Source organism: Penaeus monodon, chromosome 8 (genome assembly GCF_015228065.2).
Source record: "Penaeus monodon isolate SGIC_2016 chromosome 8, NSTDA_Pmon_1, whole genome shotgun sequence".
Classification (NCBI taxonomy): domain Eukaryota; kingdom Metazoa; phylum Arthropoda; class Malacostraca; order Decapoda; family Penaeidae; genus Penaeus; species Penaeus monodon.
Genome location: NC_051393.1, coordinates 10,700,329 through 10,716,809, shown reverse-complemented (window position 1 = coordinate 10,716,809; position 16,481 = coordinate 10,700,329). Strand labels below are relative to the sequence as shown.

The 16,481-nt window shown below is 44.8% G+C and overlaps 2 protein-coding genes across 5 annotated transcripts in view; one reads left to right on the top strand and one right to left on the bottom strand.

The window, feature by feature from the left end:
• Positions 1 to 6,455, top strand: part of LOC119576139 (DNA-directed RNA polymerase I subunit RPA1-like) — a 30,134-nt gene extending 23,679 nt beyond the window's left edge. The window contains exons 23-29 of the mRNA XM_037923705.1: positions 1,662 to 1,809; positions 1,917 to 2,057; positions 3,815 to 3,970; positions 4,774 to 4,938; positions 5,151 to 5,297; positions 5,746 to 5,902; positions 6,057 to 6,455. Of these exons, the coding sequence (XP_037779633.1) occupies positions 1,662 to 1,809; positions 1,917 to 2,057; positions 3,815 to 3,970; positions 4,774 to 4,938; positions 5,151 to 5,297; positions 5,746 to 5,902; positions 6,057 to 6,160 (1,018 nt within the window). The 3' untranslated portion in view covers positions 6,161 to 6,455. The remainder of the gene's footprint in view (positions 1 to 1,661; positions 1,810 to 1,916; positions 2,058 to 3,814; positions 3,971 to 4,773; positions 4,939 to 5,150; positions 5,298 to 5,745; positions 5,903 to 6,056) is intronic.
• Positions 6,456 to 6,460: 5 nt separating this feature from the next.
• LOC119576140 (SH2 domain-containing protein 4B-like) overlaps positions 6,461 to 16,481 on the bottom strand; it is a 164,695-nt gene continuing 154,674 nt past the window's right edge. For all 4 annotated transcript variants that reach the window (XM_037923707.1, XM_037923706.1, XM_037923708.1 and 1 more), the window contains 7 exons: positions 10,383 to 10,479; positions 9,225 to 9,953; positions 8,867 to 9,080; positions 8,342 to 8,582; positions 7,958 to 8,172; positions 7,548 to 7,745; positions 6,461 to 7,310 (listed from right to left, as the gene is read on the bottom strand). In XM_037923707.1, coding sequence (XP_037779635.1) covers positions 7,171 to 7,310; positions 7,548 to 7,745; positions 7,958 to 8,172; positions 8,342 to 8,582; positions 8,867 to 9,080; positions 9,225 to 9,953; positions 10,383 to 10,479 — 1,834 coding nt within the window. In that variant the 3' untranslated portion in view covers positions 6,461 to 7,170. The remainder of the gene's footprint in view (positions 7,311 to 7,547; positions 7,746 to 7,957; positions 8,173 to 8,341; positions 8,583 to 8,866; positions 9,081 to 9,224; positions 9,954 to 10,382; positions 10,480 to 16,481) is intronic.

Here is a 16,481-nt window from a genome sequence, read left to right as displayed (position 1 = left end):
CACATACGTACATTCATATCAACTATAGTTGGTACAGCAGTAATCATCTTTACCGTCAGAACCCGTGCTTCTTGTAGCCAATGTCAAAATTAAATATTTCTAACTCTCAGATCAGGTAGAACAGACTATTGTCCTACTATGAAAGTCGCCTCCTTTCCCGTTGCCCTTTGCTACCGTTCCTCCAGACGACACGGTTGTCGGAAATGACAAATGTAAACCACTCAAACTAATGAAATGGAGGAAAGACCATTGTTGACGGCGGCGGCGTAAACAAAGCGATGGCCCTCGTGTGCTCGACTCCGGCTGTGCTCGCTCGCTCTCACTCTCTCTCTCTCTCTCGCTCTCTCTCTCTCTCTCTCTCTCTCTCTCTCTCTCTCTCTCTCTCCTCTCTCTCTCCTCGCCTCTCTCTCTCCTCTCTCTCTCTCTCTCTCTCTCGCTCTCTCTCTCCTCCTCTCTCTCCTCTCTCCTCTCTCTCTCTCTCTCTCTCTCTCTCTCTCTCTCTCTCTCTCTCTCTCTCTCTCTCTCTCTCTCTGTGTGTGTGTGTGTGTGTGTGTGAGAATGTATGTTTATGTAGTAAATGTCAACCGTCTTCATGTATAGTTGTATGTCATGGCAGAAGACATGACAGGGCTCTACTGGCACAGATAATACAAATGCATTTTTTTCCTTTTTTGATCAATCAAAAGCATGCCATCTTGCCTTTGTGAAATATTTGATTTAGTTTGAAAGTTTAATACAGAACAAATTGGAGAAAAAAAAAGTTATAATTTTTATTCCTCGATGGGGCATACTCTGCACACTGTTCAGAAAAAAAAAAACAATATACAAAGGCCCTGTATTAAACAGTGATTTAGGGAACATTTTAAAAAGATTGGGATGAGCAAGTAAATTCACTGGTAAACTGTGACATTCATGTACTGTTTTTTTATTAGGTGTAATGCATGAATACGGTTCATGCATATATATTGAGTCTAGTTATATATTATGTGTTTATGTCTGTAGCTATATATATATATATATATATATATATATATATATATATATATATATATATATATATATATATATATATATATAACATATATATATATATCTTCTTTTAACGGTAGGTTCATGTTTGAGACGCCGTGGTCACAGCATGATACTTAATTGTAGTTTTCTTGTTGTGATGCTCTTGGAGTGAGTACGTGGTAGGGTCCCCAGTTCCTTTCCACGGAGAGTGCCGGTGTTACCTTTTTAGGTAATCATTCTCTCTATTTTATCTGGGCTTGGGACCAGCACTGACTTGGGCTGGCTTGGCCACCCAGTGGCTAGGTAGGCAATCGAGGTGAAGTTCCTTGCTCAAGGGAACAACGCGCCGGCCGGTGACTCGAACCCTCGAACTCAGATTGCCGTCGTGACAGTGTTGAGTTCGACGCTCTAACCATTCGGCCACCGCGGCCTTACATATATATATATATATATATATATATATATATATATATATATATATATATATATATTTTTTTTTTTTTTTTTTTTTTTTTTTTTTTTTTTTTTTTTTTTTACTGACTTGAGATTGTGCTAGGTACACTAGTTTGAAGTTCAGAATGATTCTAGGTTTGTTCGCAGCAATGGTAATTTCTTCATAGAATAGAAACTAATCCTATTTCCAAAACCAGTTCAACAGCCCTAGATCAAAAAAGAGCGGAGAGGAAAGCACGTGACGAAGAAGACGAAGCTGAAGTCAACGAAGAGGAGGAAACCAAAGAGATAGAGAAGCAGCAAGAAGCGGCAGAAGAGAGCTCTGGTGACGAAGATGAAGACGAGGTATGACACATTCATTGTATTCCTGCGGGTTATTAGTCTGTAGAATTTATGGAAACTAGCTCTCCATTTTATCCATGTTGAGCGTCATGTTCTGCTTTCTGTTTCAGCCTGAGGTGGGTGCGGATGACGGCACGTTGGCCTCTCGCAACACAAAAGCAAAGGAGCAAGACTACTCAGAAGACGAGGGGGAGAAGGAAAGCAGAGAGCAATCAGAGGATGAAGAACTTGACAGCAATGAAATGTCGGAGGTTAGGGTTAAAAGGTTTTTTATTTTTTCTTCATTCTTTTTATCTTCCTTTTCTCATACCATAGCCAGTGTGATTTTAATATTTAGTAAAAATAAAGTGCCAAGTTGTGAGCACATGGGAAGTACCATATATGCCCTTATACACATATGGCAGGCCCCTTCTGGCTAACAAGTAGTAGCTATTGGAATGAGATCATGGGAATGTAGGTTAGGGCAGGAAGGTGATAATTGAGGTTTTACCAGAAAAGGCAAACTCAAAGATGCGAGTAGGAGAGTGGTAATAGTTACCAGTTAGCATTACCTTCTTCAAGTAAATAATTTTGATTTTATGTGGACTTGTGGGGAATAGAAATGGGTGTGGTATGGTTGGCAACAATGGTAAGCTTTATGATAATGGATAATTCTTGGAAATTCAAACAATCACATATGAATTGTTTTTAGAAAGTTTTACCTTTGAGAGGGTAGAGTAGTAGGCACATAGTGTTGGGTGTGGCTTATAAGAATATTAATCAGTAAAATTTACTTGTAGATCTTATTGGGTTTGTACCCCTATATTGCAAAGTCCCCCAGCTATTACTCCCCCCTACCCTTTCCTACACCCCCCCCCCCCCCTCAATTCACAAGGATAGTTTACCTGTCAACTAGAAAGGACCTACCATGATCATACCATGAGATGGTGTTGTCTATTGACGTGCTAGGATCTGTTCAAGCTGATCCTCTCACTAATGTTTATGGTCATTTGCAGTACTTGTTGGGAAATATGTATTATGTTTCACCAATTGATTACTCAAGTCATGATTCTCAGATGTTGTATACTTTTTTGCCATGGTTATCTCTCCATCCTATTAGCATAACTCTATATATATATATCATCACTTTCAGTAATATATTTGGAAATTTTCTTTCATTACCAAGGCCAAATGTAGGGTGAGTTAAATCTTTGGAGGTATCTATTGTTTATTTTCTATGGCTGTTTGTAACCTTATAAAGAAAGGCCACTTATATAATTGTGTGTGCAAGCGTGCATGCATGCACATGTGTATTTAAATGAGAGTGAGGGTAAGAGTGTGAGTGTGAGGGGTATTAATGCATGTGTATGTATGAGTATATTCATTAATAGATTATATGTTACAGTACATCAGCTCATACTCATAACCCAAGAAACAAGACATATTTTGGGCTGCCTTCAACTTGCCGCTTGAGTGTAGAAAGTTCATTTTTCAGCAACATTGTGCACCACAAGTATGGCCAGATATCTTAAAATGTGCAGATCTCGGGTTAAACCTTTCTTGTGCATACAGATTTTTTTCTTCCACTTTTTCTCACTTTTATAGTATCCAAAAAATGGGAATAAGAGCCATTTGATGAAACAGTAAAATGTTTTACTTCCTATTTCCTGAGCGTTGTGACTTTGACATTAATACCACAAATATATGGCCTATATGATACTAAACAAAATCAGTTAATTTCTTTTGCATCATAATCTTCAGCCAGTTTATACACTACTACTGCTGTTTCTTGCATAGTTTGTAAATATTGAAAATGATGTTTCAGATTTAATGTTGAAAAATCAGCGCAGGTCTATTGAGGATTATTTTTCTTTGAAGTTCCCATGATATTCAAAATTAGATATGATACTAAGCAAAAGGAAGAAAATTAATAAAGAGATAAATGACTAAATAAATGTAAACTCAACAGCCAGTCGAATGACTGTGACCACATATAATATGTTATTAATGTGTAACACTCTCATAACAGGAAGAATTAATGCCAGTAAATGTCAAAACTCCCAAGAAGAAAAAGGGTACCGCCATCAGTGAATCTACAGTACGGTTTAGGAAGGGTGTTGTTACAGATGCAGATGCTTGGATAGTCGACTATAGCTTTGACACAGAAGAGGAACTGTGGTGTGAGGTGAGTGGGGGAAGATGCAAGATTCGTTCAGATTTTGGAATTTTTTTATTACTTGCAAGTCAGACATTTCATAAACCCAAGGAAAGGCAGTGAAAAGAAATAGTAAGTTTATGGGAATAGTTGAGTGGTTTAGAATTATGTATTAGTCCAACTGATAATGTTCAATTAGAAAAAGATTGTTATATATTAACGAACAGCAGTTTACTGTCATTCCTGTAATAGCCATATTTCTCTGATATCCCTTGTACTTATCTATACTATTTTTTATTTTCCCTTTGACTGCAGCCTAGGATTCCATAGGCTTTCTTCTGTATGCATCTTGGGTAACACAGTAAAATGGCAGATTCCATGTTTGACTGTAAAGATGTTTACAAAGGCAATTTCAAATGAGAAATGTAGCTTTATGTACAAAATATTCCAAAAATAATCACTTTCTTTGTGTAAACTGGTTTATGCAACAAGTGTCGAAAAGGTATAATTGAGAATGAATACCTTCATAGTGCAAGACACTTATCATGTGTGTTTATTGTTGGTAGAAGAAAGAAAATGATATAGATTGTTTTTTTCTTCTTCTTCTTCTTTTCCAGATTGAAAAGGTATTCTGTTTATTTCTTCTTTCTTCCAGTATATTGTATTTATTAATGCTATGGATGCAGTCAAAGGGTTAAGATGTAGCTATACATTAAGCAGTCTGAGTTAGATAATCTTTTCACCATTTCATTAATTTATACTTTTTCTTGGTTTGGTAGTCTGGGGGACGATGACTTTATAGAGAAACATTCTAATAGGGACCTATTTTCCAGGTTACCTTGCTCTTGCCTCTGGCTGGTGGTAACTATGACATCCCATCCATCGTGCGGCAAAAGTCCCAACGCTGCCTAATTCACAGTGTTTCTGGGATTAAGCGTGTCTTTGTTGTGGAGAAGGATGATGGGTTATTGCTGAGAACTGAGGGAGTTAATATATTTGTAAGTATTCTCAGAAAAGGATGAAACTCATCTTGTAACCCTTTCCCATACATGCTCAATGATCTTGCCTCTTATCTGTAGGTTGTAATAATGTAGTAATTATGTAATAAGAGATTGGGGAGGGGGGGTTACTATACTTCCATTAAAGTTCTGTCTTCAGTCTTGAAGAATATATAAGCAAGCAGTTTAGTGTATTCTTTCACTTCTCCTAGAAAATGTTTGAATATGAGCATCTCTTGGATGTGAATCGTCTCTACACCAACAATATTCACCAAGTAGCTGAGATGTATGGAATAGAAGCTGCACAGCGTTCAATCATAAGGGAATTACGTGCTGTACAATCTGCATATGATATCAAGGTTTGTGATACAGGCTTGTGTAGTATTTGCATGCATGTGAAGTAGTACTTATGAATTAGGTAGAGTTTTTTTTTTTTTTTTTTTTTTACCAGCTCTACAAAGCTTTTCCATATATTGTATATGTAAATTTACAAGAGATATTAAAGAATAAAGTGTCATATTTTTGTATATTTAGACTATAATTTTTATTTGAGCTGGAACACCATCAGCAGACCTTTGATTAAAGATCTTGGAATTAATTTAATGAAGTTTTAAGTATTCATATTTTCAAATGGTCATAACATCCAGACATAATAAAATGTCAATCCTAGAGTTGCTGGGCACTTTTGGCATGGTACCTATATGACGTGTCTGTTACCCATTCTACATTTTATTTTATTTTATTTATTTTTGGGGGGAACTGAGGAATATTACAAAGAGCTATTTCTCCATTCTGTAAATTTTTCAGGTTGACTTCCGACACTTAACTCTCCTGGCTGATTACTTTACCTGTGAGGGGGTTTACAAGGCCTGTTCCCGCCAGGCTCTGGCTACTTGCCTTTCTCCACTACAGAAGATGTCTTATGAGACTTGTATAGCATTTCTCAAATCAGCACTTTTACAAGGCAAGTCACTGCATATACTTACAATGTAGATTTCAAGCTTTGAATGAATATTACTTCTGCAAACTAATACTGAAAGGTTGATGTGGGTTTTCAAACTGGAAAAAGGTTTTAGAAAGGGTAAATAGATATTTAACCTGCTTTCTATTTTTTTCAGGGGAGAAAGACAGAATGCTGTCACCATCAGCAAACATAGCTGTTGGGCAACCAGTTAAAGTGGGCACAAATGTTATGCATGTTCTGCCTCTCATTAAATTATGAAAATTGTCCTATATGTAATTGAGTCAACGGAAAATATTTGGAATGTTTCTGTTCAAGTATAGAAAATTATATATATATATATGCTCAAGTATGTATTCCCACAACTTTGGATTTTAATGGAAAACTATCATTAATTACCTAGTGCCTTCCATTAAATGATAAGTAATTACCATATCAAAGAAAATCTCTTTTTTCCAATTACTTGTTGCTGTTTGCATATTTCTGGACATCAGTCCAGCAAATTTTCACTAATAGCAAATTGTATTTTTTTCCTAATAAAAGTATCAAATACTAACCATGTTTTATTTATAGATGCTTTAATGGGCAATATATACATTTCTTTATTTTAATAAATGATACACATACATCTATATCACAAACTAATAATAACATTCATAGCACAGGGATCAAGATTTAAGAATTATATGACATTCTACATTAGTCCACCATTTTATGAATGAACTCCATAACTTTTAAAAGTTTTCTACTGGTTGCTATAAGGTATTATCTACCTCAGCAACCAAACTATTATATGAATTTTAAAATACAAACAAGTACTTCACTTAATATTGGACATCCTAATTCTTCGAAGAGCCTGCAGTGATATATAAGGCGATCTCTTGCACACATATAAAACATGATGCCATTGCTAAGGCTAATTATCAGATGGCACCATTTGTATGATAAGTGACATTTCATGAATTCACAGTGCAAGCAGAATCTCTGGCAGCAAGACTAGCAGTGACTTCTCTTCTCCCTTTATCTCTCTCTCTCTCTCTCTTTCCCTCCCTCCCTCTTCATCATGCAACAGTTATAAATTCCTTAATTACTTCTACATAATTTAGGTTCTACAACTGCACAGGTCTACAAAGAAATACACAGTGCATTAGATGCTTTTTTTTGCATTTATCTGTGATACGAAGTGCTTCAAAATCGTGAAGTATACTTTATATATATATATATATGAAATGAAATGTTTTAATGAACAGAAGGAAGTGAATCTGAAAGTATTAAAGTGCCAGGTACTGGGTGCCGGTGAACAGTTCGAGGTAGTCAGGTTTCCTGGGATTCGATTGGCCGCACGGACGAGTCAGGAGCTCTCCGCCCGAGGTTGTTATGGCTTCCTTCTTGTGGTACTCGATGAGATCACCTGCGTGGGAAGATTTCATTGGTATTAATATTGTTAGAAAGGTAGTTGTGCATGGTTAATACTATAAAAGCAATCATACTGTATTGAAAAAAATACGGCTTTTGAATATAACAATCATTCTGAGGTTACAATAAAGTCGGTACTCCACCCCATCCACTCATCAATAAAAAAAAATATGACACCGAGAGCTTTCCCGAACATGCCTCAGAAACGGCGCAGAGAATGGCCACCACCTACCAAGGGTATCGTGGGATGCTTGGTGCGAGCCGAAGAACGTGTACTTTCCACCAGTGACATCAATCAGGTAATGGCGGCACCTGTCAGCGGCGCGGTAGGAAATGGCGTACCCCCATATCCGTTCACTTACTCGTACCAGGAAACGACCTACTTCAGATCCTGCTAGCACTTCTTCTGCTTCTGTTCTGCTTATGATACCTGGAACATGACACCGATCTCTTTAATGCATGAAGGATAGTATACGGGAACGTACTAAAATACCAATAAGGTCTGTAGTCTGTAGTCTGTACTGTTAGAAAAGGACAGTAACCCGACGAAAAAAAAGAACAGCAGGCGTCTAATGTGCTGTACACAAGCAGATAAACAAAGACCCTCAGTCGTAAGTACAGACTATAAGGGCTGCCTCTTACCATGGAACCAGGGCGCGACGCGTGTGCGCGAAGGCTCCAGGCCAGCTCCTCGGGGCAGCTCCTCCTCGCGGAACCAAACGACGATGGCGCCGCGGGACGGGGGCTTCGGGGGCCGGATCCTCTGACGGACGCAGCCGCCGAACGGACTGCCTTTGCTCACTGCTGTGTTGTTGCTGCTGCCAATGCTCTTGTTATGGTTGTTGTTGTTACTAACGCTGTTGAATATCAAAAGAATATACTAGCTTCAAGATTTTAAACATTTTAGGTGTAATTGTACGCGCACTTATAATGCAATAAAGTGACAATTTCATGATCTCCCATTTTCTCAAGCCACGGGAAAAAAATTAAAATATGCCGAGAAAAAATCCTTATATTAAAACTCACTCTTCTTGAATCGCTTTGATGTTCCCATTAATATCTCCGCCGACACTGGAATGGTGGCCGTTCACGCCGTTCATGCCGTTCTTGATGAGGGTGTTCTTGACGACGGTGTTGTGCGTGAGGCCGTTCAGGTTGCGATTGATGGCGTGCGCTGGCGACGAGTGCGTAGACGCCCTTCGGTGCTCCTCGCGGGCGCGGCGAGCGATTTCGCGGATGCGTCTCTCCGCTTCCTTGGCCTTGCGCTCTGTGGGAAGGGACGTCGTTGGACGGTTGGCAAGGGATATTCTTTCAAGCTTGATATAGGATTTATAGAATATGTATCCCTACTTGCGTTTGCGGGTTAAGAATACAAAATTATCTGGTTAGGAAGACTATCACTGACTATTCGGTATCTTAAATACAAGATATTTTTTCCATACACTTATATAATGAAATGATTGTCAAAAACAAAATGAACCCAAAAATCCCAATACTAGATGACAACCGAGTTAACGATAGCAAAGCAATCAGCCCACTGGGAGCACCCACCTTGCTCTTGCCAGGCGCTGTCGTCCTTCTCGTTGGTCTGCTTGTTGGTAGTGTCTGCTACCTGCTGGCGGGCGGCCTCTACCTGGCTCCGCAGATGTTCCAGAATCTCCTTCTGCCTCCGCTTCTTCGCTCGTTCCAGCGTGGCCGTTTTCAAGGCCTCCAGCGAACCCTCGGAAAGTTGTTCAAAACGTTTAATCTGCGCTGCTACGCCCACCTGCAGGAAAACGTGTTGCAACAAGGATGAGACAGATACGGATAATCAGCAGTAACACAGCAGTAATGATTGACAACAATAATCATGCAACAGATAATGTATAATAAAATATAACTAATAATCTCAGCCGAAGCCTGCACGTACGGTCATGGCTGCTTCCGCGTCGCCGTCCTTCACTCTGTCGCAGAGGTCGTCCTGCTCCACGATGGTGAGGGGGCACAGGGGTGGGGGGGAGGAGGGGGGCGGCGAGGGCGTGAGAGACGATGACAAGCTTGATGTGGTAGACGAGAGGGACGAGGGCGGGGAGGGCGTGTGGCTCCCGCTGTTTGTCGTGGGCGTGGTGGGGACGGAGAAAGACGGGGTGGGGGACGAGGAGGCGGAGGGCGTGTGGGACATCCTGGAGGGGAAGCTGAGGGTGCTGGCCAGGTTGGGCTTCGGGGAGAGGATGGGCGGCTTGAGCGTGGGCAAGGACGCGGTCGGGGCGAGGGGCGCCTTGGCAGGGGCGGCGGCCGACGTCTCCCACGGCATTCCGTTCAGCTTTCGGGGGGACGAGCTGTAGCCGGCGCCGTAGGGAGATATGCTGAAGGCGGGCGGCGACGGAGGCGAGGCGGACGAGGAGGTGGACGACAGAGACGAGAGGGAGGAAGAGGACGCAGACGAGGAGAGCTTCAAGCTGCCGATCCCCGAGGACGTGGTCGAGGCTGGGGAAGGAGGCGAAGAAGAGGCAGAGGACGAAGATGAGGAGATAGAGGATGTGGATGTCTTCTTTGTAGCCGGGACATCCGTCTCCTCCATCGCCTGGATGTGCTTCTCCATCTCTACTGTGGCCTCCTGAAGGGACCTCACAACGGCCTCTCGCGCTGGGTCACGCTCCTGAAGGGAAGGCGGAATCGGAATTTAGTCTTTTTTTTATCAGTCACAGTCGATGCTTGCAAAAAAAATTGCAGACTTCACTGTCCTGCAGCCAAAAACTAGCTTTTTGACATCACCAAACCTGGAAGCCATCCACGTAGCTTCGCACTAACAGAGAAATGCGATACGTGCGCACAAACACACACAAATATACGTCTAAGCGCGAACATGTTTATTATTCAACGTCAGGGTACGTTTACGACTCTCCCCGATTAAAGTCGACTTTCCATAAAAGCGCTTTAACGAGCGCAGCTGCTCAAGCATAAAAGCTACCCGGATACAAAAGAGCGCTCGACAGATGTCACTTCATGAAGATCAAAGGCTATTTCGACATGAATAAAACTTCCAATAAGACTAGCAACTCCTTAAATTATTGATTTTTGGCCCTACCTTATTCTGCTGGTTCCTCGCGGCCTCCTCCTCCATGGCCTGCACCGTCGACCTGCTCAGCCTCACCAGTTTGTCCAGCTCTTCCTCTGCCGCGCGTCTGCAGAGAGGGGGAAAAGGAAACGTCAGCGTCGTTTGCACCGTCGTTGGAGGGACGAATAAAATGTCACGAAGACTAAAAAAAAAACAAATGGGACGCAGAAAAGGGAACGAATAAAGACGAAGACAATGACGTGAAAAAAGACAGAAAATGGCCCGAAGAAGGGGAACGAAGAACGAAGAAAAAGGGAAGACCTAAGGGGAGAGACTGCGCGAACAAGCATAATGAACCCGAGACGCGAGCCAGTGAGCGTAAATCAGCACGACGCCGCTCGACCCGAAGAAAGAATGCGAAGATCCAAGAGAAAAATAGAACGGAAACCTTATAAAAATTCAGCGGACGCCATAAAACAGGTTGCCGTGTCCAGACATGGCAATGAGCTTCTCTCCGCCACCACCCTCACCCCCAACCCCCTTCCCCTGCTCCTCCCCTTCTGCCCCCCCCCCTAGACTTAGAAACTTACGACCAATTCTTCAGAAGCTTCTAGGATCGCAGTGGCAGAAGCAAGGATGACTGGACCGTAATAAAAAACCCTAATGGGCTCCTTAATCAAGGGAATGAGAGAGGCTAATTTATTAAAAGCGAAGGAAAAATCTTGTTATAGAACAGTACAAAAAATGTGGGAGTAAGAGTAAGAGTATAAGAAAAAACAAGGAAAATTGTAAGTTACAGAATAGTAGAAAAAGGGGATAAGATGAAAGGAACAAGAAAACAAAAGCGACGGGGAACGAGGACCAGGAGAGGAGCTTCCCAAGAAGGGCCTCCGCGGCAGGACCCTCTCCCGCGCTGCCTTCGTGGGTCGCCGTCTCTCCCCGAAGGACCTGCTTCCCGTCCGGCGTCAGAGTCCGTGTCGGGGATTATTTATTCCTCCTTATTACGATCGTTTTTACGAGCGCCGGGCACCGAGCAACAGCTTTATTCGGCGCCACGGGGGTCAGGAGGGGAGGGGGTCGCGCACCCCTTATGCGAAAGGCCGGGCGAGGTTGCCTGGGCTGGAAGCGCCACTCGGGTTCCGACCGAAGGGAAGGCCGGTCGAGAACACCTTATACGCTCCCTTATCGCACCGTAGATCATCCGCTGGTTCATTCATTCACCCGCAGGTTCCTACACACACACCCGCTTGCATGCCTGCCTCGGCCACCTCACCCCACCCACCACCAACACTGTCACCTTCCTCGCCTTCTTCAGCGTTGAAAGAACTGCGAAAGGACGCGGCTGTGGCGGGTGTTCGTGTCGCGCTTGAACAGGTGGTTCCAATGCCCTCTCCCTTGCCCCCCCTCGCCCTCGTGCGCCTTCCTTTGCGGGGGCTGGGGTGGGGGGGCTGGGGGCAAGGACGGCCGACAGCCTTCCCTCGGCCGCCAGTCGGGACCGTGGCCGAGACCCCCCCCTATCCTTCCCTTCCTCCCTCCTGCGCTCATCATAAGTCACGGTTTGCCTTGAACTCATTCATTATGAAAGTATTAGTATGTTTAATTAATAAAACAAAGGCAGCAATACGGTAACATTAAACATTGTTATTAAAGATCAAAATAATGATAATTTAGGTAATCAACACCAGAGCGTTAAAGAGTAAGAGAAATACGTTCCCAATGACCGAGATATATTAAGCGTGTGCAACCACCATACAACACGGTTTACCCCCAACAAAACAAAACATCACTGACTCGTCATCTCGCTATTTCGACATTTCCCACGTCGCGCAGGGGAGCGTTCCTCGCCACACCCCTCCCCCTCACCCCCTCGCTCTCATTACTCAGAGCATTTAAATCCCTAATCACAGGGCGGGAGTGAGTAGCCTCCCGTCCTCATCCTCATCATCTTAATTACCTCCAACAAGTCCATCCCTGATCGCCACCCCCTCCGCCCCCTCCTCTCCCCCCTTTCCCTTGCCCTTGTAACCTTCCCCTGTCCCTGCCCCTGCCCCTGCCCCTGCCCCTGCCCCTGCCTCTGACCCTGCCCCTCACCCACGCAAGAATGAGGTCCCGTGAGAGGAAATGCTCGTCTCCCCAGCATGAATGATGACGTCACGCCCACTCACATTCACTCACTTACTGCGGTTCCACGCGATGAAGGGAAGGTCGGTGCGCTTCGCTGTCCGTCCAGCGCAAGTACCTTCGGGTTTTATCGTTTTACGTTCTTTTCTGTAAAGTCGGAGTCACACCTGTACGCTGAACAAATGCCCAGTAGCGCTCATAAAACTTAACAGCCCTTCCCTCTCCCTCATCCTCAGCCTCCCCCCTCACCCTCTCCCTAGCCTCCCCCACTCACCCTCTCCCTTTCCTCCTCCCCTTTCTCCCTCACCCTCCCGTTTTTCCCTCCCCCTCCCCCCCACACCAACCCCTAACGAAAATCCCACTTTCGGACGTGGCAGATTTCGAGACGAGTGACGTCACGTTGTCAACCAACTTCTGACACGGACTTTTTTTCCTCCCTTTGTTTTGCTCTCCTCCTCTGGCCACGCGTTTGCCCATCGCCAGGCCAGCCACCGCTAACCAGAATCACCTTTTTTTAAACCGTCGTCCGTCCTATAAATGGAAAAAACACGTCACTCCCCCGTTTGTGTGTGACATTTACGTGTGTTCTGTCGTTGTGTTTTTTTTCTTAGGCTAATTTTTAAATGATCATTGCTTTCTCTATGGTAGATGGCAAGATAAGAATAGCAAGATGGATATAACTTAATGCTGCCATTAACAATTCTTACACTAATGAGGTAGATTCTACAATAATGATGATAAAGATCATCAAATTAGCAATAATAAAACGACGTAGCTGTCATCGCTATTATTACTGTCTTTACTGCCACTCTATTTACATCCCAACCATTACACCAATACTTTAATGAACTCTGATGACGACGTGAGAATTAATCAACGTTATCGAAATAAAGCGAAAACTGACGACGAGCTCTTGCGGATTCCGTGGCAGCTGCGCCCACAGAAGGAAGTCCGTGAGATCCGCTACACTACGAACCAAAACCCCCTGACAATATATATTTTTTTAAATGCCAACCGAATGCAGTCTTCTCTCTTCGGCTTGTACAAAATCCGCATTAAAAAAATGTCCAAACTCAGCATCCGGACGTTATCTGAAATCCGATGTCGAATCCGCGATTGAAAACTGCCCGACGCAGATGTAGAGCGAGAGGAACGGCGAAAGGGCGATCCTCTCAACCACATTCCCCGTTGACATCAGGTGCATGGTTGAGGGTGGTGGGTGAGGGGAGGGAGGTAGGGGGATGAGAGAAGAGGGGAGGGGAAGGGGTTAGGAAGGGGGGGCTACGAGGAGGGTAGGATTATGGGGGAGGAGGGTAGGAGGATGGGGGAGTGAGGGGAATGAGAGGAGAGAGAGAGAGAGGGCAGAACGAAGGGGGGAGGGAGAGGATGCGGAGGAGGGGGGGGGGGGGTGCATATCCAACTGTGGCGTGGATCGAGCTTTGCATACCTAAGTCCCAAGAGGGTACAGGCGATACACTTACTCGCAAGGAAGCGATTCTAGAAATGGCGGTTCCACAGATGTTTGGAAAAGACGAAGAGTGGAGGAGGCCAAACGCATGATAGGCAGCCGACCACCAATAACAATAGTAACAATGGTAATAACAACAAATAACACAATATCACAGATGGAAGGGAAAAAAACGAAAAAAAACTCTCCCCCCTTCAATCCACGTAAGGCCAGCGATCTCGCCAGACCAAAACATCACATTTCAACAAGGAGAAAAAAGAAATACGGACGCCAGAGAGGACCGTCTTGCCGGCAGGTGGCAGAGTCTATGGGCGGGGAGGGGGAGGGGGCAGCATGGGGGCAAAGAGAGGCAAATTTGCCCTTTTTAGGGACTCCCGAATACTCAGAAGGCCCAAATTGGGAGTGCCTCTCTCTTCAGCCGGGGCCGTCTCCCTCTACGGTTGTTGTCACCTGCTGACAAGAGAGGTATAAAAAAATATGGCGTCCGTCTAGTTGAGTTTCCTCAGAAAAAAAAGTACGACCCTCCCGGCGATGCCAATGAGAGGCGCTAACGACTACCTCTGCTGACCGCTTGTTCCCGCTCGCTCACTCGGTCTCTCTCGCTCCCAGGCCGAACCCCGTCAAGGAAGCCCGCAAATCACTCGACTTAACCGCAGTCAAAGAACACCGAATCGACTGCAAATCTGGAATACACGAGAGCGATTCCAAGCAAGACGGAGATGAGGAGACAAGCCAAGAGGTGATTCCACGACCGACCATTTCCGGAGAGGACGCGACCTCGCCCTTTCACGCAGCCTTTTTACTTTCCTGGCCGCCGTGGGGATCCCGACAAGGATCGCGCCCACGCTCTGGCTGTGAGCCACCCCCACCCATTCTCGATGCTCATCAATCTTTATATCTAACATTACAATTTGCGCTAATGGAAAGCCAGGGGTCAGACATGGCGCGTTCATAAACAGGCAAGTACGTTGCAAAACAAAACTTGATATGCAATAACCTCACTAAAAATGAGATCAACGAAAAAATAGGCACCACCTAAAACATAAAAGAGAAAAACCCTCACAAGAAAGTTCTTCACCCGAATGAAACCCGAGACCTGGCCATTTCAGGACCCGAGACCTGGCCATTTCAAGACCCGAGACCTGGCCATTTCAGGACCCGAGACCTGGCCATTTCAGGACCCGAGTCGCCGTCGCCTCACTCCTGACGGCGGCGCGGCAGCCTTGCCAAGGGAACTTAATGGCGCTGCGCAACAGAGTAATAATCGCCATCCTTTACAAGGGAGACGAATGGGGGTGGGGAGGAGGGGGAAGAGAGGGGAGGGAGAGGGGGAAGAGAAAGGGGGCTGGGGTGAAAGAGAGAGGAGAGATGGAGGAAAGGGAGAAAAGGGAGGTAAAAGAGGACGTGGAGGGCGGGGGAAGGTGGGCGAAGGGACGAATTGAAAAGGGAGAAACGACGAGCGAGAGAGGACGCCCGTGTGATATGCACCGCGGAAGTTCCCTACGCCTCCTGAAATCGAAATCAAGGTGGAGAAAGAGGGGGCAGGTGGGGTGGGAGGGGGGGGGAGGTGAAAGATGAAAGGTTAGAAATCATTGGGATAATGGATCAGGAAGGAAGGGAGATAGTGATGAGGGAGATGGAAGGGGATAAGAAAAGAGGAAGAGAGGTAAATCGGAAGGGAGAGGGGAGAGGGGAGAAAGAGAGACAGACAGAGAGAGAGAAAACAAAGGAGTGTGTTTGTACTGAGTACACTGACAAGGAAAATATACACGGAAGGAAAAGAGAAAAATAAAGAAAGAGAGACACGAACGCGAAGGAACACGTAAACCAAAACAAGGGACAAGGAACCAGGAAACCAAATTGAGACAAAACAAACAAAAGAAAACAAGACCTAAAGAAAGGCAGAGAAGACAAAGGACCTCAACACAACACGAAATGTCAGGCGAAGGTGCGTAGGAGGCGAGGACGAAATAAAAGGAGAGAGAGAGAGAGAGAGAGAGAGAGAGAGAGAGAGAGAGAGAGAGAGAGAGAGAGAGAGAGAGAGAGAGAGAGAGAGAGAGAGGGGGGGGGGGGGGGGGAGAGGGAAAGAGGGAGGGAGGGAGGGAGGGAGGGAGGGAGAGAGTTAATTAATGACAATAGCCTAATTGACATGACGGGGGTGGTAAGAATGATGGATGAAAGGGATGAGGGGAAGGGATAAACAGAGAGAGAGAGAGAGAGCAACTGCTGGGAAGAGGGAGAATGGTGACGAATGAGAAGAGCTAAAGGAGAAGAGAAAGCAAGGGAGAATATTAGGAGAGAGAAATAAAGGAGATATAAAGCAGAGAAGAATAACGAGACGGAGAAGCGATAGTGAAAGAGAGGGAGAAGGAGAAAAGAGGAGAATGACACCCCAAAAATCTCCTTCGATATCCCCCCCCCTCCCTAATCAACACCAGTAACTCCCCCTCCCCCCCCCCCCGCATCCGCCTGGCTTATCGACACCCTGCTAAACCCCCTTCTCCCTCGCCTCTCTCTCTCTCTCTCTCTCTCTCCTTTTC